Source organism: Tursiops truncatus, chromosome 1 (assembly GCF_011762595.2).
Source record: "Tursiops truncatus isolate mTurTru1 chromosome 1, mTurTru1.mat.Y, whole genome shotgun sequence".
NCBI classification, from domain to species: domain Eukaryota; kingdom Metazoa; phylum Chordata; class Mammalia; order Artiodactyla; family Delphinidae; genus Tursiops; species Tursiops truncatus.
The window spans coordinates 148,582,380-148,604,926 of record NC_047034.1 but is presented as its reverse complement, the minus strand read 5'-3'; the positions used below and the strand labels follow the sequence as shown (position 1 = coordinate 148,604,926).

General features: G+C 55.4%; 1 protein-coding gene across 5 annotated transcripts in view; it reads left to right on the top strand.

Annotated features, from left to right (window-relative positions):
* The window catches only part of SZT2 (SZT2 subunit of KICSTOR complex), a 51,223-nt gene that overhangs the window by 13,771 nt on the left and 14,905 nt on the right, over positions 1–22,547 (top strand). For 4 of the 5 annotated variants that reach the window (XM_033867886.2, XM_033867897.2, XM_033867905.2 and 1 more), the window contains 39 exons: positions 871–1,002; positions 1,772–1,913; positions 2,326–2,432; positions 6,338–6,548; positions 6,774–6,944; positions 7,362–7,596; positions 7,786–7,915; positions 8,663–8,805; positions 9,060–9,212; positions 9,359–9,473; positions 9,688–9,905; positions 10,005–10,220; positions 10,610–10,688; positions 10,935–11,029; positions 11,300–11,468; positions 11,669–11,783; positions 11,897–12,010; positions 12,212–12,382; positions 12,529–12,623; positions 12,867–12,990; positions 13,097–13,261; positions 13,353–13,557; positions 13,862–13,977; positions 14,088–14,334; positions 15,203–15,344; positions 15,492–15,584; positions 15,723–15,801; positions 15,896–16,189; positions 16,406–16,547; positions 16,727–16,822; positions 16,911–16,974; positions 17,207–17,392; positions 17,739–17,906; positions 17,995–18,082; positions 18,161–18,253; positions 18,431–18,632; positions 19,458–19,557; positions 20,276–20,405; positions 22,297–22,449. In XM_033867886.2, the coding sequence (XP_033723777.1) occupies positions 871–1,002; positions 1,772–1,913; positions 2,326–2,432; positions 6,338–6,548; positions 6,774–6,944; positions 7,362–7,596; positions 7,786–7,915; positions 8,663–8,805; positions 9,060–9,212; positions 9,359–9,473; positions 9,688–9,905; positions 10,005–10,220; positions 10,610–10,688; positions 10,935–11,029; positions 11,300–11,468; positions 11,669–11,783; positions 11,897–12,010; positions 12,212–12,382; positions 12,529–12,623; positions 12,867–12,990; positions 13,097–13,261; positions 13,353–13,557; positions 13,862–13,977; positions 14,088–14,334; positions 15,203–15,344; positions 15,492–15,584; positions 15,723–15,801; positions 15,896–16,189; positions 16,406–16,547; positions 16,727–16,822; positions 16,911–16,974; positions 17,207–17,392; positions 17,739–17,906; positions 17,995–18,082; positions 18,161–18,253; positions 18,431–18,632; positions 19,458–19,557; positions 20,276–20,405; positions 22,297–22,449 (5,698 nt within the window). The remainder of the gene's footprint in view (positions 1–870; positions 1,003–1,771; positions 1,914–2,325; positions 2,433–6,337; positions 6,549–6,773; positions 6,945–7,361; positions 7,597–7,785; positions 7,916–8,662; positions 8,806–9,059; positions 9,213–9,358; positions 9,474–9,687; positions 9,906–10,004; positions 10,221–10,609; positions 10,689–10,934; positions 11,030–11,299; positions 11,469–11,668; positions 11,784–11,896; positions 12,011–12,211; positions 12,383–12,528; positions 12,624–12,866; positions 12,991–13,096; positions 13,262–13,352; positions 13,558–13,861; positions 13,978–14,087; positions 14,335–15,202; positions 15,345–15,491; positions 15,585–15,722; positions 15,802–15,895; positions 16,190–16,405; positions 16,548–16,726; positions 16,823–16,910; positions 16,975–17,206; positions 17,393–17,738; positions 17,907–17,994; positions 18,083–18,160; positions 18,254–18,430; positions 18,633–19,457; positions 19,558–20,275; positions 20,406–22,296; positions 22,450–22,547) is intronic. The other variant, XM_033867890.2, reaches the window with a different exon arrangement.

Here is a 22,547-nt window from a genome sequence, read left to right as displayed (position 1 = left end):
ATTCCTCTGATTCTGTTTCTCTTCTCACAGCCAGGCCTTTAGTGGTCCAGAGTCCCGCTCTGCCCTCTTCTGGCTGTCCCCACCCACTCACCCAGTTCTGAATAGAGAGAAGAAGTAGCTGTTGCACGGGAGGGCAGGGGTTGGGGAGAAGTGGGCAGGTTGTAGGAGTCTGATGGGGGCAGGGAGAGGAGAGATCCCGAGGGCCACCACAGGGACCACCAGGCCTTTATAAAACTTTTAGGATGGGGGCACTTATTTACGTCGAGAGTAGAAGGAAGGAAACCCCATGGAGAGAGAATGAAGCTATTAGATAAAAGATCCAAGAGTAGATGGAGCGATTAGCTTTAGGGAGAAAAAGGAGGAAGAGGAATCTTTTCTTCTGAGCCTGAAAGGAAGAACTAGAACACATAGATATAAACGTCTAGCAAACACTGAGGACATTTTCGATGGGTTGGAGAGTAGTACACCCTCAGGGTTAGGGTGAGTGGGTAGTTCCTGTTGACCTGTTTCCTTTCTCTGTGAAGAGGGGGGTGGGAATTATCTGCTGAGGGTAAAAGGAAGGAAGGAGCATTCACTGGGGCAATAAGATTTTGAGCTTAAAAAAGAGAAAAGGTTCAGAACAGCTTCTGTGTGCAGTGCTTAGAAATCAGCAAGAATACGAAAGTATGAGTCAATGAGAAAGGCTTTGCCTGGCCAGATAGGGCAGCTTATAGACAATGTTCCGGAGGCCGAGGTGGAGGAAACTGGAAGATCTTCTGGTGCCTCCACGCTTGGGGAAGCCCAGTGTGGAGAATAAATAGGGAGACCAGAGGGGTACTGCCCAGTGACCCCCTGACCTTCATGGCTTGCTCTTTCCATCGTGCTTCTCAGGTACTGGTCCAGGGCTGCCTTTTGGACCCTTCCCAGCGGGAGATGTTCCTGCAACAGGTGTATGAGCAGCTCTGTCTCTTTGAGGATAAGGTGGCCACCATGCTGCAGCAGCAGTATGATCCCCAGAGCCAGGTATGTGGGAGAGAAAGTGGGTAGAGGCCACTTAGAAAGAGGAGCTGTTAAGGGACAGAGAGGAGAGAGGAAGGACAAGCCACATATTATAGAGGGAAAAGACAGCAGAAAAAAAGGGCTAAAAACCGGGGACAGAGGGAGCCAAGGAAAGAAGTGCTAGTGAGTGCACACAACAGGTTTCCTGTTGAAGAGCGCTCGGATACACTCCCCAAGACACACGTTCTTGCTGGGAGAAAACGTGAAGGCAATTTGCTTGTGTTTTTTCAGTCCTGCATCTTCTGCCCCAGTGGCTCTGAGAAGGTGATCATGGGTGACTTTGATCTCTAGTATTTTGTACAATCAGTGATAAAGCTGCTTGGGCTCACTACAGTGCACTTTCTCATTTCTTTAGATATCCTAGAAGTAGCCAGGCAGATAGTAGTTCTATATGTCTGAAGACTTAATCTGATTGATGTGTAAGACATTTCATAATGGCGATGGGAAAAATATGGAAAAGGGGCCTTATTGGCAAAAGGTGGGGAAGCCCTGCTGCAGTGCAGTGTGGTGCTTCATCTGGTGCTGGACTCCCTGCCCATCTGAGGGTCAGTATCCAAGCACATACTAGGGGAGGGAGCATAGTCAGGACTTGGCCGCACAGTAGGGGAATTGGGGTCCTCACAGGATTAGGCCCGTCTGGCCTGGGCAATGCTGGGCTATAAATTCTGGTTTTGCTGTGGAGGGGGCAGCAGTGCCATCTGTCCCATTCTATCTTTTCTGTAACTTGAACCAGGCAGAGGACCAGTCCCCAGACTCAGGGGAGCCCCCGGGCCGGAAAGTGGGAGTCTCCATGGTGACAGCTGATCTTGGACTGGTCAGTATGATCCGTCAGGGCATCTTGGCACTGCAGTTGCTGCCGTCAAACTCTAGTGCAGGTCAGTAGAAGGAATGTCGGTGGGATTGGGGAAAAGGGGGAATACAGGAATGGAAGGGGGCATTATCAGCAAAGATAGAGGTTCCAGGGGATCAGTGGGCCCCAGGGAAGAGTGTCTATTTCCTTGTTTGTAAAAGGTAAGTGTTTATTAGTGTATATCTCAAGTACCCCCTGCTCTGACAACCGTCATGGACCCTAGTGGGAAGGAGTAGAGCACCAAGGTCGTCACTTAGGAGGAAGTTGGGATCCAGCCCTCAAGAGGAAGGAATGGGAGGGAAGGAGAGAAGGAAAGGTGCTGGAGGATTATAAAACACATCGGTTGGTGGACACTGACGCCCCGTCCATCAGATGCCTCCCCGTGACTTTGATCAGGCCAGGGTCCCCAGGTCTGAGTCTGATGCTTCCTGCTCCAGGTATCATTGTGATCACAGATGGGGTGACCAGCGTCCCTGATGTTGCTGTCTGTGAGACGTTGCTGAACCAGCTTCGCAGTGGCACTGTGGCTTGTTCCTTTGTGCAGGTGAGGACTTTCTGGGAAGGAGGAGAGGGAAGTGTCGTATATCACAAGGTGGGCTGTGGCTGGTTACTTTCTTGCAGGCAATGATTTCCCAGGTAAAGCCAATGACATAGTTCTGGAGGATGGGGGGGACATCATGTCTAGAACAGGGTAGGTACTGTGGTGGGAGAGGACTCTCATCTTTGTCCTCTTTCCTTAGGATGTGAGAGACAGCATGTTATAGGAAGAAGAATGCAGAATTTGCAGTCTGGCAGTCAGTTCCAGTCCCACCTCTCTTATTAGATTAATTATTACTGTTTTGGTTGCAAGGGTCAGAAAACCCAACTCAAACTGGCTTAAGCAGAGGAGGGAGTAGGTATATTCAGGGACCTGCAGCCAGTTTGGATTGACAGACTATAGGATAGGAGGCAGAGAGCTGTGGGAAACAAGGCTGGAGGGTAGGCATAGGCCACGCATGGAAAGCTGCTTCTGCTGTGTTAGGCGTTCCAGCATAATTCTGCGGGTGATACAGATATATGGAAGGAAAACCACTAGCTGGGTTTATGTTTTATAAAGGCCACTCGTGTTGCTGGGGGAAGGGCAGGAGAGAAGGCAGGGAGGCTGTTAATTGCAGTGGTCAGGTAAGAGAGGATCAGGGTTTAAACTGGGGGAATTCAGGGTAAGAGAGAAGGGGGTAGGATTGAGGAAATGAAGCGGTAGAGTCAACATAACTTGTGATCAGCAGAATGTAAGGGGTGAGCAAGAGAGAGGGGCTAAGGATGTCTCCAGGTTTCTGACTTCACTGATGACTGTGTATCTGGCAGAGCAAACAGAGAGCAGCAGTTGGGGTGGAGTGAGGACAGGACGGTGAATCCAGGTGTTGTGAATGTTGTGTTTGAGGTGCCTGTGGGTCAACAGGGTAGCTGTAAAGCATCACCTCTGGAGTTAGGCATGCCTGGCCGGCATCCTGGCTTCAGTTACTGGCTGTGTGACATGGGGCACGTCACTGCCGCTTCTCGGTTGGATTCATTTGTAAATGGGTGAGATGATGCATTTAAAGGGCTTAGCATAATGCATAATTACGTAATGAATGACTGCTGTTCATAGCAGCTAGCAGTTGGATATGCAGATCGGATACTCAAGAGACAGCACTAGCTGAGAGATAGCAAGTTAGGATTTGGCAGCCGACACATGGTGTTTGAGAAGGGAGGAGGGTCCCCAAAGAACCTGGGGGCCGCCAGTGTTCAAAGATCTTTCATAGGAAGAGGGCCCAGCAAAGAATGAAGGGAAATCATCAGACAAGAACCAGGAGCTCTGGTGTCAAAAATTTCAGAGTTTGGAGGAAAAAAGGAGAACTTAACAGCATGAGATGCAACAGAGGGATCATGTAAAATGAGGAATGAAAAGTGCCCTTTGGGAGATCAGCTTGGTGCTTTGTGACCACCTAGAGAGGCGGGATAGGGAGGGTGGGAGGGAGACTCAAGAGGGAGGAGATATGGGGACATATGTAAATGTATAGCTGATTCGCTATGTTATAAAGCAGAAACTAACACACCATTGTAAAGCAATTATACTCCAATAAAGATGTTAAAAAAAAAAAGAAAAGTGCCCTTTGGGTTTGGCAATTAGGAGGTGGTTATGGGGATTTTTTGCAGGCCATTTCAGTGAAGATGCGGCGCGGGAAATGATTGCAGTGGATTGAAGAGTGGAGAGAAGAGAAGGAAGTAGAGAAAAGTGTTGACACGCAGAATTTGGTTGTTCAGATCAAGTTGGGAGCGAGAGAGAGAATGGCAGCCAGAGGGGAGTACAGGGTGGAAGGAGAGGGGTGTTCTGCTTTGTTTTGTTTTTTAAGCTAGAGACTTCAGCGTGTTTCCAAGGAGCTGTGGTGAAGCAGAGTTTGAAAATAAGGGAAAGGGAAGGAAGCCGGATGGAGTAAAGTCCCTAAATTGACAGGAGGGCATTGGCTCAAGAAACAGATGGAGGGACTCTTTAGGAGCAGGAGAGTGTCCCTTCTTTTTTTTTTTTTTTTCCTTCTTCTTTGAGACTGGATAGAAGTGAAGATGTAGGTAAATTCTGCCAAGGGGGCCTCTGATTCCTCTCCAAAGTAGAAGGTGAGGATGTGTACTGGAGGGAGGGAGGGAGGGAGGCAGAGCCAGGAAGGACGAGCGGCACTGAGGACGGCCCTGAAGGACTAGCTGGGTTGGGTGTCGTATGTTTTGATGTGGTGCCAACCTACACAGCTATGCAGGGTTTTTTTCCATTTGGGATTCACTGAGATCTCATTTGGGATCTGGGTATAGAACTTGTGATCCTAGTTGGGGTTTTCAGGTGGAAGTAGAGAAAAGGTGAAGGCAGCCAGGGAGTTGAGAATGATGCATAAGAAGTTGCTTGACCATGGGGTCCAGGCTGGGTTGAGAAAGGAGGGCCAGGAGGACGTGGATAGATTTGAAAAGAGTAGAGGTTCAAGGTCTGGGAGCCTTAAGGAAGTCAAAGAGCTGCAAGAGGAGGATGGAAGGAACCTAAAAATGGGACAAAGTTGGGTGTAATCAGTCGGATGTGGCAATTGAATTTGCAAAGAGGGAGTAGTTCCAGGTGAAGCCCAGGGCTAATGTGTAGTCGGCGGGACACGGGCTTTCTCTAGTTGCGACTAGCGGGGGCTACTCTTCGTTGCGGTGCACGGACTTTGTATTGTGGTGGCTTCTCTTGTTGCGGAGCATGGACTCTAGGCCTGTGGGCTTCAGTAGTTGTGGCACGCAGGCTCAGTAGTTGTGGCTCACGGGCTCTAGAGTGCAAGCTCAGTAGTTGTGGCGCAGGGCTTAGCTGCTCCACGGCATGTGGGATCTTCCTGGACCAGGGATCAAACCCATGTCCCTTGCATTGGCAGGCAGATTCTTAACCACTGCGCCACCAGGGAAGTCCCCTGACTAGTAAACGTTTTAAGCTTTGTGGGCCATGTGGTTGTCACAACTACTCAGCTGTGCTCTTATAGCCTGAAAGGAAAGGAGGCACAGGCAATAAGAAAATGAATGGGCATGGATGTGTTCCAATAAAACTTTATTTATTTTACTTATTTTATTTATTTATCTTTTTGGCTGCGTTGAGTCTTTGCTGCTGCATGCGGGCTTTCTCTAGTTGTGGCGAGCAGGGGCTACTCTTCGTTGCGGTGCGCGGGCTTCTCATTGAGGTGACTTCTCTTGTTGCAGAGCACGGGCTCTAGGCATGTGGACTTCTCATAGTTGTGGCATGCAGGCTCAGCAGTTGTGGCTTGCGGGCTCTAGAGTGCAGGCTCAGTAGTTGTGGCGCACGGGCTTAGTTGCTCTGCGGCATGTGGGATCTTCCCGGACCAGGGCTCGAACCCATGTCCCCTGCATTGGCAGGCGGATTCTTAACCACTGCACCACCAGGGAAGTCCCAATAAAACTTTATTTACAAAAATAGATGATAGGCTAGATTTGACCACAGATTATATGTTGTTTGCCAATCTCCAATCTTTAGGCTTTGTGCTCAAAATATTGTCCACAGTCCAGCAGCCTTGGCATCACCAGGGAGCTTGTTAGAAATGCAAAATCTCAGGCCCCACCCCAGACCTGCTGCATTTTAACAAAATCCCCAGGTGTTTTGTGTGCACCCTAAAGTCTGAGAAGCACTTTGTTAGACACTGTAGTCTTGAGATGATGACAGGAATCCAATGAACCAGTGGCCAAAATCTTCAGTGAATGGGGGCCGGCTGGTATTTGATGTGGAGCAAGATGGGTGTGGCTAGATGGCATGGGCTTCAGACAGAAGGGCTCAGGGAAGGAAAGCTGCAGAGCAGTGGTCTGTCTTGGGAGAACACGGGCCCACTTCCCACCGTGTGGGTCAGGGATGGGAGCAGCCACCCAGCCCGGTGGCTCTTTTGGAGCTAGGTCTCTAATTGCTCACTTCTTCAGGTAGGAGGAGTTTATTCTTATGACTGTAGTTTTGGCCATGTGCCCAATGTGGAACTGATGAAGTTCATCGCAATGGCAACATTTGGCTCCTACCTGTCCACTTGTCCTGAGCCCGAGCCAGGCAACCTGGGTCTGACTGTCTACCACCGGGCGTTTCTCCTCTACTCCTTCCTGCGCAGTGGGGAAGCCCTGAACCCTGAATATTACTGCGGTGAGTGGCAGACTGGGGCAGGTGTGGGAACGGGGGAATACAATGTGGACCTAGAGATGATGCAGGAATCCATCTAGGGCTTGGGTCCCCGGGGCACTAGCAGGATAACTGGGGCTCATGGCTTTGGCACTGTTCTCTCGCGACTCAGTGTGGCCTCTGCTCCTGTGCCTCTGTCAGCTAACAGATAAAACGCTTTCCCCTTCCCCATCCTCACTGGTCTTCTAGGCTCTCAGCACCGCCTGTTTAATGAGCACCTGGTCTCCGCAAGTAGCAATCCTGCCTTGGCCCTGCGCCGGAAGAAGCACACTGAGAAGGAGGTGCTGGCTGACTTGGTCAGCACCGTGTCTGTGCGGCTTCGAGAGGGCTACAGCGTCCGAGAGGTCACACTGGCCAAAGGTAAGGGTTTAGGTCCTGCTGTATCCCACAGGTCTGAACAAAGCAGAAGACACACATGTACCGTGCATGAGAGGGTGTCTCCGTGACAGAGTCTGCCTGTCATTTGAGACAAGTGGGTTCTGAGTGGCCTTCAGGGCTTAGTTCTCACAGCGTTCAGCTTCCAATTCCGTCTCCTTTGGCTCCAGGTGAGTCAGCTGAGGATGGTGTGGTGTCCGGAACTTAGCTTTGTTTTCAGATTACCCCTACAAACTTCAGTTGTGTCAGTTGGCAGGCTCCGGGCCTGCATTCTGTGGAACCACGCTTGGAACCTTTGGCCAGGCTAGAGTTTCATGTGGTAGGTGGGGTTTCAGATAGGACTCAGTACCAGGCCTGGAGTCCCATGCCCTCCTGCCCTAACCAGCTCTCCTTCCCCTGAAGGAGGGTCCCAGCTGGAGGTGAAACTGGTGTTGCTATGGAAACACAACATGCGCATTGAGTACGTGGCTGTGGCACCCTGGCCCCTGGAGCCTGAGGGCCCTCGAGGCACCCGGGTGGAAGTGACAATGGAAGGTGGCTATGACATCCTGCACGATGTGTCCTGTGCACTAAGGCAACCCATTCGCTCGCTGTATCGGACCCACGTTATCCGGCGGTTCTGGAACACGCTGCAGAGGTGAGTGAGGTCACCGCTCAGTGAGGGGTGCCCCATTTGTTGTGTGGAGGGACAGATGTGTGAAACTGGGGGCTAGAGAGGGTCACCCCGAGCACTAGGCTTGTGTCCAGGGCCCCCTGTGCCCCTGGGGCTCCCCTCCTCTGACTCACCGGAGTCCGATGAGGCTCAGGGTTGGCACTTGTTCTGCAGCATTAATCAGACGGACCAGATGCTAGCCCACCTTCAGTCCTTCTCCTCAGTCCCGGAACATTTCACGCTTCCCGACAGCACCAAGAGCGGAGTGCCTCTCTTCTACATCCCGCCCGGCTCCACCACCCCGGTGAGGGGCCCCAACGCTCACTCTCCCCATCTTGTGCCCACCCAGACTTGGATTGTCACTGCATCTAGAGCCCAGAACCACGTTCATTTTCCTCTCCTCTCAAATCTAAGGCCCCCAAACCAGGACCCTGAGCTTTCGCCTTGAGAGCTCCCTCCCTCCGTCCACGCCCCCGGGGGAAGGAAGGGTCTATAGAGAGAGGCTGTCCTCAGCAGACCGAGGGTGTCAGAGGTAAAGACTTGCAGAATGCCTAGGTGGTTGTCTCCCAGACGACTGCGAGCCCCCTTGCAGTCGTCTCCATGTGGCATACTCTGGCCGCACCCAGCACCTTCAGCCAACCACCGTGAACTATGCACTTCCTGAAGACCAGGGCTCCCTTTGTCCTGTGCTTTCTCCACACTCAGCCCCGGCTGTCAGCCTAGCACTGACAAGCAGGGGGCTTATGCTAGCAAATAATGGCCTCATCCTGGGGTCCTGCCATCACTCAGCGGCTTTCCTCCAAAGTCAGTGGTGGAAGTTCCATCCTTTGCCTGGATTCAGCTTTAAAGGGCTACACAGCCTGTCCCTGGGTTCGTTCATCCTAATCCAGCCTTCGTATTGGAGGCCATTTTTGCCTCTGTCCCAGGCTGGGCCATGGGTTCCTTTAGCCTTACACCAGTGCCACCTCTGACCCCCTGAGCCCCACGGCTCTGTTTGCTGCGTGGAGGTTATTCATGCATGCTCCTATAGGGCTGTGCTTCCTGTCCCCAGGTGCTCTCCCTTCAGCACAGTGGTTCCGACTCCTCCCACGCCCAGTTCGCTGCCTACTGGAAGCCAGTGCTGTCCATGGATGCTAACTCATGGCAGCGTTGGCTGCACATGCATCGCCTAGTGCTAATCCTGGAACATGACACGTGGGTATCCGCCATAGTTGGGCCATCGTTGGGGCGGAGGGGCTGGGGTGAGGGGACGGGGAGGGATGGAGAAGGGAAGCAGCAGATGAGCCCATACCGACCTTGGCCAAGAAAACTCCGAGCTGTCCTAGCCCTCCTGCTCATGAGCCTTCAGATCCTCAGACAGGTCCTAGTAGAGAGAGAGGTAGCAGTTTGTTCTTCTGCCCCATGACTGGGGCTGGGAGGGCTGCCCTCTCTCCACACCCTCTTCCCAGGCCAATCCCCAAGCACCTGCACACCCCGGGCAGCAATGGCCGCTACAGCACCGTGCAGTGCAGGATCTCACACTCCTCGCTGACCTCCCTGCTCCGTGACTGGAGCAGCTTCGTGCTAGTCGAGGGCTACTCCTATGTGAAGCTGCTCTCCAGGTGGGCAAAGTGATGTCCCCTCACTCCTCCCCCTCCCCCTCTTCCCACGTCTCTTCCTCTCACCCCAAACCCTCTCCCTCCTACCTCCTAAACCCATCTTCTCCCAGCCAAGGGCTGCTCACGGACTCCCTCCCGTTTCTCCCCAGTGCCCCAGACCAGCCCCCCTCCTCCTTCTACATGGTCCGCATCATTTCCAAGGCCCCGTGCATGGTGCTCCGCCTGGGTTTCCCCATTGGCACACCAGCACAGGCTCGGCACAAGGTGAGCTGGACCCCGACTCACTCCCAGACCAAGGAGCCCTGGAATGTTGACTAGCTCGTTCTCCCCAGACTCCCCAGGGCCAGGGCCAGTAGAGGGAGGAGCCCCCAGACCAAGTAAGGCTTGGGGTACAAGGTTTTCTCACCTTGTCTGTGGGCCCCTTCTCCACATCTGTAGGAGATGGGAGTAGGAGGGTCCGATCACATTTTTCCCTCAGATTGTGTCGGATTTGCGGGAAGAAATCCTGCGCCTACGTTTCCCCCACCGGGTGCAAAGCAAGGAGCCAACACCCAAGGTGAAACGAAAAGGGCTGGGGGGCACCGGTGGGGGCAACTCTCCCTCCAAGTCACCCCCGCTGCTGGGGCCACAGCAGGCCCTGTCTGATCGGCCCTGCCTTGTGGTCCTGCATAAGCCACTGGACAAGCTGCTCATCAGGTTGGTAAAGAGAGTGGGGCCAGGGCCAGGAGCATGTGGGGGGCTGCGGCTAAGCTGGGTATGAGTAGAGGTCAGCTGGGAATTGCCCCCCTTGCTCAGGTATGAGAAGCTACCGCTGGACTACCGGGCACCCTTCTTGCTGACACTGGAGCCACCAGGGCCACTGCCCTTGGTGTCGGGCCGCTCGGCCTCTTCTAGCCTGGCGTCGCTATCCCGCTACCTCTACCATCAGCGCTGGCTCTGGAGCATCCCATCGGGACTGGCCCCCGCACTGCCGCTCAGCGCCATCGCCCAGCTCCTCTCCATCCTCACTGAGTACGTCACCAAGCCTGCTGGGCAACTTGGGGCAGAGTCTAGTGTAGACTCTGGGTTTGGAAGCTGGCAGAAAGCCTAAGCCGGATCCTGCCCCATCTCAGCCCCAGTTTCTGCTGTGGCCGCTGCTGTGCAGAGGATCCAGCAAAGAGCAGTGTGGGCTGCTGCCCTCCCCACCACGACTCCCCCGACTCAGTTTATTTTGGCCTCTGGCCCTAACTGCACCTGCCACCCCTGAGGGACCAGTCGTTTGGGCAGGGCCACCAGCGGACAAGTCTGCCTGGATGGCTTTTGGAAAGTGGGTATGTAAGTGGCGTGGGAAGCAGGGGCTGTACACTGAGTGTCTCTCCCCATCTCGTCCTGTCCCCACCCCCACTCTTGTGGGCCTTCAGGGTCCGGCTCTCGGAAGGGTTCCACTTTGCCTGCAGCGGGGAAGGAATCATCAACATGGTCCTGGAGCTTCCAATTCAGGTATGTGCTGTCCCTCACGACCCCTCCCACCAAGGTCCATCATCATCCCAGGGATACTCACCTCTGAGCTGGGTTGGGACCACTGGAAACGCTGCCTCACAGGGACCCTGTGGCCAGAGGACCCAAGGCCTGAGGCCAGTCCCAGGACAGTGTGGCGAGGGGACTAAAGTGCTGAGGGTCAGAGCTGGGCCAGGCCAGATCTCTGCCTGGGCCGGGGCAGGGCCAAGCTCTCCCATCCTGTCCCAGAATGAGCCCCCGGGGCAGGCTGCAGTCGAAGAGAGGCACACGTGCGTCGTCCAGTACATCCTCTTCCCCCCGCACTCTACCTCCACCAAGGACAGGTGAGGCCCAGCCCTCTCTGAGCCGCCTTGCTCCACGTTCCCCCTTCTTCCTACTGTCCCCTGAAGTTCTGTCTCCCAGTGCTGAGAGTTGGGGTGGGAGATACTGTCTCCAGATGCTTTACTGGGCAGACGCAGGTCTGGAAAGACCATGTGTGAATTGTGGCTGTCCCGTGTGCCCTGGCCTTCCCGCCCTCCGTGGACCAACTCCCAACCAGGTGGTGGTGGGTTGGACTCTCCTTTCTTCCGGGCTCAGAGCCCTTCCTCCTTTAGCTTCTCAACAGATGATGACAATGATGTGGAGGTGGAGGCCCTGGAGGGAGACTCGGAGCTCAACCTGGTCACCGAGGTGTGGGTGGAGCCGCAGTATGGACGAGTGGGGCCCGGCCCCGAGAGCTGGAGGCACCTCCAGGACTTGGCATACTCGGAGATCCCTCGAGCTGTGAGTGGCCTCGGGAGTACCCCACCACTTTCCAGGTTGGGTGCATCCCCTTGGGAGCAGCACAGCTTGGCGGCTTCCTGGTCCCCCTGAGTCTCCGTGTTCTGAATGTCCGTGACTGTGAGGGCTTCCTTGATAGCTGGAGGCTGGGGTCCTCTTGGCCAGGAGGGGCTGACCCCTGCCCTCTGCTATTCCTCCTCTAGCTCCACCCTCGGGATGCTGCCTGCATAGGCTCCATGCTGAGCTTTGAGTACTTGATACAGCTGTGCCAGAGCAAGGAGTGGAGTCCCCTGCCCCCGGAGCCGAGGGTCTCTGATGGTCAGTGGGGAGGGGGCCCCTGGGGAGGAGCAGGGGAGCGGGTGGGGAGAAGGCAGCCACAGACAGGGACTGTGGGCCTCACTGCGCTCTTGTCTTCCTTCCCTCCCTCCCAGGCTTGGACCAGGGAGGAGACACCTGTGTCCACGAGATCCCTTTCCGTTTTGACCTAATGGGACTATTGCCACAGTGCCAGCAGATCCAGATGTTCTTCCTTCTGCTTTCCAGAGGTGGGTGAACCTTGTACCTAGAGGGCCAGCCAGCCAGGGAGTGTTAGAATACAGAGGGCAGATGAGTCTGCGAATGAGCGGAAGAGTGAGGGGGCAGGAGGGGGCTGGGAGGCTGCAGGAGGGGCCGGGCTGGTTGGGGCTGAGCCGGGGGCGCCGGGCAGCAGGAGACCCTTGGTGCTGAGCAGAGTGTGTGTCGGGCAGAGCCAGAGGGCGTCCCTCTCGCCGAGGGGCCCTGTCCCGCCAACGACATGGTGCTGTGCCTGCTGCACAGCTGCCTGGGGCAGGAGCTGAGCGACCGGGAGATCCCGCTGCCCGCCGCCGACCAGGCCGCCTTCCCGCGTGAGGTGCTGCGGAGGAGCTGCCACAGTCCACGTGAGCCCCCGCCTCGTTCCCGGCACCGGACTTCGGCCCAGCCGCTTTCCCCCACCCCACAGGGTGCCTTCTGTCTGGGTCCTGGCCTCCCCTCCCCTTCACCTCAGAGCCCTGCTCTCTCCCACCCCTCTCCACCCGCATTGTAGGTCCAGAGGGGCCACCGGTGGGGGACTGTGGGATCCTGAAGGATGAAGCAGGCGGCAGCGCCCAGGCCAGCGGAGACTCAGTTCTTCCCACCCGGGTCAGCACTGGTGCATCTCCTTGAGCCCTTTGTCATAGTGACCTCCTGCCGTCCCCACATATTCACACCCCAGCTTTCCATCACTGGGGATACTAAGTGCCCCCCTCCACTGACAGGATGCCATCATTCCCCTTGGTCCCCGATCTTGCAAGCTATCCCTGAGGATGGACTCTCGGGCGGAGGAAGAGAGCGGGCATTGGATGGTCCCTTATAGATGGCTCTAAGTTTGTTTCTCTCTTACAGAGTCTAGGCCCTTCTGAAACTCTCGGGCCTGTCAACTCTGCCCAGCCCCCTCAGTGGCGCTGCTATGCAAGGCTTGTGACCCCCCAGCATGTGTTTCTGACTTTCCTCCCTGCGACCTTCTCAGGTACCAACCGCAGACCTCTCTCACTGACCCCCTCAGATACAAGCCCTGGAGCTCCCTCCACAGTCCAGCAGGCGGCTCTGAGTTATGTCTTGCTTTTCCTCTTCAGATGTCCAGCATCTGGCTGCCTATGGCCTGGAGGGACCCTCTCAAGAGGAAACAAAGTCTAAGTTCGAGGACTGGAGTGGGGCTCCCAGCCTGAAAGATCAGGGAGGAACCGGGGTCAGGGCAACAAAGTCCCAGGTCCCCATCCTCAGTGTCACCCCAGCCAGCGGTAAGGCTGCTGACTCTTAAGTCAGTTAAGCAGCAGCGGAAATGAGAACAGATAAGAGGGCTCAAAGCCATGTGCCACCTCTTGCCCACAGACAGTGCCCAGAATCCAGGAGAGCTGAGCCCACCCTTTCATCAGGACTTACCAGCTTACACTGGGCGCCAGGCTTCACAGACAGAGGGTGCAGATGGGCCCCGGACGCGGTGTCCTGTCTACATCTATAGCTGTTCCCTGGAAGCGCTGAGGGAGCAGATGGTGGGTGTGCAGCCCCCTCAGGCGCCCCGAGACCTCGTCTTCCGGTGAGTGCCCTCAGTGTTGACCTAGGTCCTCTCCCAACTCCCAGCCAACCGTGGCCCCCAGCTGTGGCTCAGATACATACTCAGGGGTACGGGCAGACAGGTTGATGGTCAGTGGCAGGAGCTCAGCTTCTGAGCCATGTCCTGCCCGTTTCGTGCTGGACTTCCTCAGCACATCAGTTGAGCTTGCTGGGCCGTGGATACATTTGGTAGGGACCCAGGGATGATCCACTGGAGGGTTGGGGATGGTGAGTCTGAGGTGTCACCAGGGGAGCTGGCCAAGCCGTCTCTTTCCTCCTGTTGCTAGGACTCAGCTCCTCGACCAGCCTTCCCTCTCCTCAGCCTGGATGGAGCCCAGGCACAAGGAGGCAGCTACACACTGTGCCTTGCTGCAGGAGCATGCACAGCGATGCTACGTCCGTGGTGAGTGTGACGCCGTGGCAGGGAGGAGCCCACTTTGCAGCATTACAGGCATGGGGACTGGAGAGGCCCTTGCAGAGCTTGACCCTCGTGGCCCCTTCCACTTCCACTAGGGCTGTTCCGGAGCTTGCAGCAAGCACAGAGCGTGACCTCGCAGGACATGCTGATAGCAGTGGATGCCTGTGAGGAGCTACTACAGGAAGTAGACATCACCCCTTTTCTGCTCGCACTGTGTGGCCACACTCGGGGTTTGCCTCATGCACCCCCAAGCCCCGGTCCTCTCAGCCCTGGGCCCTTCAGCAGCAGTGTGGAGGAGGGCCCCGAGCCTCGGGAACGAGCTGTCTTGGCTTCTGAGTCCAGGTTGGGATGGTCCTTGAATGACATATAAGGGAGCACACAGACAAGCCCCTATAAGCAGGGGCCTTCTGACCTGGGGGAGTGGCTGGGCACGGTAGTCCCCAGCCGTGCTTTGTCCTGGCTTCCCACCCCTCCTGCCCAGGCTTCTTTCTCCCATTTGGCACCCACGGCGGTCTTCCTCTCCTACTCTCCTTGTTCTCCTGGCTCTCCTGTTCTGGTGTGGAGTGTTGAGCTACATTAGGGGTGGGGAGTTGTCAGTGGCCATCAGTGAAAGTAGAAGTTTGTTCTGAGGACATTCACATGATAGTAATAATTCCCCAAACTGTGAGTTTCATAGAGGCAAAAACTGTTGAAGGGAGGGAGAGAGGCATGCAGACAGACAGCTATGTGTCTGGTGTCTGCAGTGGATCAGCACTGGGGAAGCAGAAGGAGCGGAAGGATGAGTGCACTGGTGATGCCCAGATCGAAGTCCAGCCCAGTTCTCTCTCCGGAGGTCTAGATCCCACACCTTTCATGCCTCCTAAATGAGTGCACTTTCTTCCCACCAACCCTTGCTTCTCCGCCTGTGTCCCTCCTCCACGGTGAAAGATCTCTCCCTCCACCCACTGGTCCAAGTCAGAAAACTGGGAGTCAGCCTTACTCATTCCTCTGTTTCACAGCAATGTCCAGCCACTAAGAAATGTGGAGGTTAGAGCCAAGATGGGTGGGTTGGTTCTCCCGGCCTCTTCCCGCCCATGTCGTGTGCTAATAAGCACCCTTCCTAGAGGCAAAGACAGACAGGTGTGTGCTGCTCCCACTCGGGAAGCAGGCTCATTTAGGCCTTGATGGTTCCTAACACTTCGCTGTCCCTCACCCCACCCTGACCACTCAGCATAGAGACCGAGGACCTAAGCGAGCCTGAGTTTCAGAGCACCCGTGTCCCTGGCCATCCAGACCCTGGCCTGGAAATATCTCTGACAGACGTCTGCCAGCTCAGAGGAGAGGCGCATGATGCCCTTCATAGCCTCATCCAGGTGAGGGTAGAGAGGGCAGAGTCCTGCCTGCACAGGGGCGCAGTGGTCCCTCCTGGGTTGGGGGTGTATAGGTGTCTGTTCTAGGGTGGGAGCAGTGTCCTGCCGGGCAGTGACTGACATCGTATCCTCCTTCTAACCCCCAAACAGGAGAAGTTCCTGGAGATCAGTGGTCTCTACTTCCGCACAGTGCCCTCCAATCCCCACTACTTCTTCTATTGCCCTCCATCGAGCAGGCGTGAGGTGAGTGGCTTTCTCCCTTACCTCGCTCCTACCCCCAACCTGTAGCCCCAGAGGCCCCGCTTGACCCACCCGGATCCTCTTAACTCTCGGTTCCCTGAGGCCCTGCCTTGGATCATACTGTCTCTTTCTTTTGCCCAGGATGAGGGCCCCCGGGACGCAGGAGACAGAAAAGTCAGTGACTTGGAGTTTTCAGAGGCTGAGCTCATGGGAGAAGAAGGTATATAGGCAAGCGGGTAGAGGTGGAAAGGCTGCTTCAAGCCAAGATTCGGGAGCCTTTGCTGCCAACCTATCCACATGACGTGTATCTCTAGGAGACACGTCTGCCTGCTGTGTGGTCACCGAGAGTGACCCAGAGCTGGAGGTGGAATACCTCGAGAGCCGTGAACCAGACCTGGGGCCTGCTGGGCTGGACTCCGCCTCATTGTCAGACACAGATACCGTGAACCCTGATGAAGACTCCTTCAGCATCCTGGAGGGCGACTCACCCACGGGGCCCGAGAGCCTGGCACATGACCTGCCACCACTCTTCCTGCACCTCACATGCTCTGTGCGGCTACGCGGCCAGCACAGCTCAGTACCCGTGTGCAGCCTGCCCGCCTGCCTGGGTGAGTTTGGGGTGCCTAGGGGAGGGCCACTGGTCCGATGCAGCCTGCCCGCCTGCCTGGGTGAGTTTGGGGTGCCTAGGGGAGGGCCACTGGTCCGATGCAGCCTGTCCGCCTGCCTGGGGAGAGAGCCTACGGGTGTAACTCTTTAGCCCTGGAGACTTGGAAGCTGTGTTCATCCCAGGGCTGCAGTAACCCCTGACTTTCCCCCTCTCCCAGGCCAGGTGCTTTCTAGTCTGGAAGGCCCCCCCACTGGAGGCCGAGTTCCTCTGCGGGACCTCAGTGTCACTCTGGACGTCTTTGTGCTGACCTTGCCCCTGGAAGTGGAGCTCCCCCCGACCTCAGACCCTCAGCACCACCGGTGGGACAGCAAGTTTGGTGGGGGATATCTGGGGTCTTGTTGGAGTAGCGGGACCATTAAGGAATCTGTGGGCACCTAGGGACTAAGGGTACCTTAAGGATTCCAAGAAAGGAATGCTGAGGAGGCCCTAGGAGGATAATAGCTCCTGACCTTTGACCTTTGCTCCTACCCTGTTTCAGGTCAACATCTGAGAGCAGTACGTCCTTCCCACGATCCCCAGGGCAACCGTCCGATGATGGCCTGGGGCCCCCACTGCCACCTCCAGGAGAAGACAGGTACTTCCTTATGCTCCCTCTCTGAGTTCCTTGTTCCCTGTTGGTTTTGTTTTCTGGAAACCAGTATCTAAACCTTTCTTCCAATTAGGCACCCAGGACTATCTAATTTGGCCACACCCCACAGACTGGCTATTGAGACCACCATGAGTGAGGTGAGGGCCTTCCCTCCCCCAACCCAAGTGACAGCCCCTCAACACTGTAACTGACACCCTTTCCATCAGGTGGTGAGGTGAGGCACCCTGTTTATGCTGAGGTCCAAGTGGGGCCTCTCTCAGTCTGTGAGGTGGAGTATCTTCCAGTATCTTCTAATCTAAGAGTGCAGTGACGTCCCAATCAGCATGGGAAGTGCCCTTCACCACTTCCTGGGTTGCTCTCCCCCTGCAGATCCGCTGGTTGCTGGAGGACGAGATGGTGGGGGCACTCCGAAGAGGGGGCCTCCCCCAGAGCCCCGCCCTGCACCGTGCAGCTGCCCACATCCATAGCTCTCTTGGACGCTCCACCTGCCTTCGCCAGACTCTGCCACTGAGCTTCGTGTTCGGGCCAGAGCGTTCCCTCACACAGTTCAAGGAGGTATGCTGCCCGCAGAATGCTCCCTGGTCACCTGGGTGCCCGTCCGTCCCTGGACTCACATGCAGAACCGGAAGGCCCTCTCTTGGTTTGAGTTCACCTCCTCACCCTATTGTTTGACCTCTACCCCATGCCTGGCAGCCCAGCTCAGTGGGAAGAGACCCAGCTCAACCTTGCCCCTGGGCCTGTTGAACCTTAGGCAAGTCACTGAGCCTTTTCGTAACTCAGCAGTAGGGATGCTAGTGTCTGCTTCACCAGGTAGTTGTGAGGGTCTGATGAGGAAGTGTGGGGTGCCGTGACCAGGGAGGGCTGTCCTGCCTAACCTCTGCCCTTGGTTCCTGCTCCCCAGGAGTTCCGCCGCCTCCACCTCCCTGGGCATGTTCTTCTTGAGGACGCCGACAGCGGCTTCTTCTTTGTGGCAGTTGGCCAAGAGCCAGGTGGGTCCCATGGGGAGCCCCCTTCGGCGGCCTGGGCTTGGCACAGCCAGGAGGACAGGGCGGAAGGCGTCGAAGGGGAGGTGAGTCTTTCCTGGGCTGACCTGGGAACGGAGCAGGTGGTGGTGGAAGTGTGGGGCCTGTACTCCATCCTGACCTCCTGCCTCTCAGGCCCTGACAGCCAGCCCCCAAGCCCCTGGCTCTCCAGAGGATTCTGAGGGCCCCCTGCTCATCAGTCTGCCCAGCCTGCCCCAGCGAGGTAAGAGAGGACTTGCACCTCCCTGGCCCTGCTTCCACGTTCAGAGGGCATCCTCGGCAGGATTGAGAGAGGCTCCAGGCATTTCCCTTCTCTTCCCAGGGAGCCAGCCTGGGCCCAGCCGGGGACTCAGACTCATGTCCAGTCAGGGCAGTGTGGACTCAGACCACCTAGGTAAGCTGGGGTGGGGCATGGAAGACTAAGCTGATGGGAAGTGGACTCAGGGCTGCACAGTGAAAGGTCTGGGCAGGGCCATCAGAAGGGACTAACCTGGAGGGGCCCACCGAGCTGATACACTTGGGGCTCAGATGAGCCTAAGGATGGGGTTGAACTTCAGCACGTTTGACACAGGTTACGACGGTGGCAGCAGTGGCTCAGACAGTGAGGGTCCCAGTGAGACCCCAGGTGAGAAGGCCCCCTTCACGCTGCGGACCCCGCCCGGCCCGGCGCCTCCACAGCCTTCACTTGCGGGCCTCCCTGGGCCCTGCCTGCCTGACTTCTGGCTCATCGTCCGGGTGCTGCAGGACCGTGTGGAAGTGTATGCACACGCGCGGTAAGGAGCAGCGGGGCCCTACACCCGACTCTGATGTTAGCTTCTCCCTGGTCCCACGTCACCCCGCTTCAGTGTCGTTAGAAGGCTAGACTTGGGGCTGAGAGTTTGGGTCGGGGTCTGACTTGTATTCTAAGGTTGGGGGCTCCTGACCACTTCCCACAGACTGTAGCAAAGCACATCACTCTGCTTTCCTAATGGAGTTGAAAAGCTGATGAGGATTTTGGTTCCTAGCCGAGCATTAAGAGCATCTGTAGTTCACAGCAGCTTCAGGAGCTGCAGATACATAAAAATAAGGGATGATAGGTAATAGTTAACAAGTACTTGCTATGCGGCAGGCACCGTTCTAAGTTTTTTACATGGATCAACTCATTTAATCTGTAACAGCCCTATGAGGTATTACTATCCTCGTAGTCTGAACGAAGAAACTCCAGCACAGATAAGTTAAACACTTGCCCAAGGTCTCAGTTAGTAAGCGGCAGCGCCAGGAACCATACCTAGGTATCTGGTTCAGTACTGCTGTAGTCACAGTGTTGAGAGGGGTGGGGGTGTTGAGAGAAGGGAGGACCCACCATTCTGAGGAAGAAGATCTGAGGGTAGAGAAGGTGAGCTGCATGATGGAAGCCTCAGTATGGCAGCTGGTGAGGCAAGCATGGAACCCAGGCTTCCAGAATTGCTATCGAGAATTCCATCTTTCCCAGTTTCCATCTTGTTTACTTCCCCTTGTCCAGTCCTCCTTCCTTTTCATGGTTCCTCTTGGCACCAACTCCCGTGACACCCTCCCCCCATTCCCTCCCCGTGCAATTCTGTCTGATCCATCCTTCCCAGGAGCCTGATTCGGGAGGATGGGGGGCCAGGCACTGAGTGTCGCCACCTGCAGCAGCTCCTGGTGAGGCGAGTTGGGGAGATCTGCAGGGAGGTCAACCAGGTAAGAGGCAGCAGGGGGCAGGGCTTTCCAGGCATGGGACACAGCCCAGATGAGGAAGGGGTTTCCGGGAAGTTGACCTTCAGAGGCTGTTGATCCATCTTGGATGTTTTCTTTGACCCTTAGTTACTGGGATGCTATTACTCCCCAGGCTTCCTACAAACTGGGGAGCTCTCCTTAACCCACCCCCAGGGTGGTTTACTCTCTAGTCCCCTCCCAGTGTCTGTGAGATGCTCCCTCTCATTGCACTGTGCTACCATTTGGGACACGATAGTGAACAAGACAGAGGGAAACCCTGACTCTCTGGAGCTTATGTCAAGTGGAGGAGATAGACATGGAACAACTAAAACACTAACCACTTCCGCTACAATTGTGAAGGCTTCTACAGAGGAAAAGCAGAGACTGGTGTGAGAGCGTGTAACAGGGATCTGACCACCTGCAGTGTCAGGGAAAGCTGGGAAGAAGAGATTTTTTTAAGATGGTGAGCAGATTCTGGCAAAGAGGAGGGACAGATGTTCCTAACTGGGCTTCAGTGCTCAGAGCCCGGAGCCCAGTGGCTGTCAGACGTCATCTCTGAGCTCCCAGTGGTTACAGGTGCTCTTTTTGACTTCTTACCCCCAGTGGTAATGGGCGTTCTCTCCAGCCTTTGATCACCCCTCACCACCCCCACCATTGTATGGGGGAATATTTCAGCTCCCTGAGACCTTGCTCCTTCTCCCAGCGGCTGCTGCTTCAGGACCTTCATGACAGTCACGTGTGTAACTCTCTTCTGGTGGCTGAGAGTGAAGAAGATCTATGGCGCAGCGAGACGCCCTTCCACTCCCGTCAGCGGGTACCACTGCCCAGTGATGGTGAGTCCTGCCCAGTGATGGTGGGTCCCACCCAGGAGCCTCCCTCCCCAGGGGATGCTGCTGCCCTTGCCTTTATCGAAGACTCTGTTGAGAAGCTGCGGGTAGAGTCACCATTAACTGGCCATCAGTGCCAGGTAATACAGGGAGGGCAAGGAGGAGAGGACAGAAAGGGATCACCAGGTTTGGCTGTTGTGAGTTCATCAGTGACTTTAGTGAAAATGCTTTCAATGGAGAGACGGGAGTAGAAACCAGAGGAAATGGAAACATGAAAGGATGTTCGGGAAGAGGAGCTGGGACTAATTGGTCTTTCAGGTAGCCTGGCAGTGAAGGAGGAGACAAAGTAGATCCAGCAGAAACTAAAGGAAGGTGGGAGGCAAGGCAGGAGTTTAAAATAAGGTAGAGACTTGAGCACCCTTATGTTCCACGGGAAAGAGCCAGCAGAGGGGGAGAAATACAGGAGAGAAGGTACACGGAAGAGGCCCCTGCTGTGACCTGTCTTCCTAAATGCACGCCTCTCTCTGGTCCTGCCTTGTTTTCCAAAATGACCGTCTTTCCCCTGCAGGGTAATAGACAGGGCCGAAGAAGGGGGCAGGGGCATCGTGGACAAGTGGGCCAGCTCACAGGGGAGAAAAACAGAGGGGTGGAGCCTGAGGGCCGGTAGAAGGATTTGCCTTCTGATTGGCTGTCCCTCTAGGCAGGCAGCCAGGCACAGAACCCTTCGGGGTTTCTGAGATTTCTGGTCGTGGTTAGGAAACGTGATAATCTACTCAAGATGGTAATTGAAGTCTCTGCAATTCTGCTCCCTTCTCTTACTCCTCATGACCTCTCACCCCAGCTCACAGAGGAGAGCCGGATCATGCCATTCCTTTGCCATTGTCTCTCTGTTATAAAAGTCAGATCACTCCTTATCTTTAACATTCTCAGCAAGTCTGTGGACGAGCGTTCCTAACAGCTCCGGGAGAGTACATCTCTCAGCTCATCCTGGGACGTATTCCATATCAAAGCAGAATCCCCATAATTGATGGACTTCCCAGGGTTTTGAAGCATCTTCTGCAAATTGAGTATGAGCTGTGACAGCCAAGCACTTTTACTTCACAATGGCTCCCAGCAGCCCAGGATGTTAGATCAGTCAGAATCCAGACCCAGCCCTTCCTCATTTTAGTCTCTCCATATGGTTTTGCTGAAACCCTTAGCAACCAGCATTCCATTCCAGACTCTGCAGCCTCCCAGGTATCCTGCATGCTGCTCACATCTGACAGCAGCTTCTCTGGGAAACCAAATTGCCACCTTGACCTACCGGAAGGTTCCTCATCGACCTGGAAACCTAAAAAGGGTGGATTGAGGCCATGGGCTATGGCCATGGGCTCTTGCGTAGAGCCACACTACCCTTTGGGTTCTCTGGGATAGCTGTCCTCCAAAGCACAGGACGTAGTTTCCCCCCACTTTGCTGCACGTGTGTGTAAGCAGTCATGCCCTTTTTGTTTTAATGGGGTTATTGTTGCAACTCCCAATGAGTACACAAGGGGGTGTATGTTGTGTACCCCGTATGTGTATATGTGTGTATATGTATATGTGTGTGTATACGTATATGTATATGTTGTGACAGGCTCAGAGTGTCTTGGCATTATCTGCAGGATTTTCTCATGCTTTGCCTTGCCTGACACCTTTTCTTAGCTCCTTCTCCACATCTCCCTGACATAGTTCTGAAAACCTTTGTGCTGTGACTTATCTTCCTAAAAGCATGGTCCTATCTTATTACCCAGAATCACCATCTATCCCCCCTGCAGAGTAATAGGCCCGAGGAGTAGGACAGGTAGGCCGGTTCACAGGTGAGAAGTCTCAGGGCAGAGGGCTGTGTCCCATTTCTGATCCATTGTCTCCCTTCCCCCAGATTACACTGCTGATGAGAGCTGTGGACCCCGAGGGTACCTAGCAGCCACCATGCAGTTTGTCCCTGGCCATTTCTCCTGTGACGTTGTGTGGGGAACCGTGATTCGAGTCCACTCACGCCTCAAAATGGGGCCCAGCATGGGGGTCTCTCGGGGTATGTGATTGACCTGAGAGGGCAGGTAGAGTTCAGGGGAGTCGAGGTTGTGAGGGGGGGGATCTGGAGAAGGGAGTTTCCTAAACCCATGTTCCTCT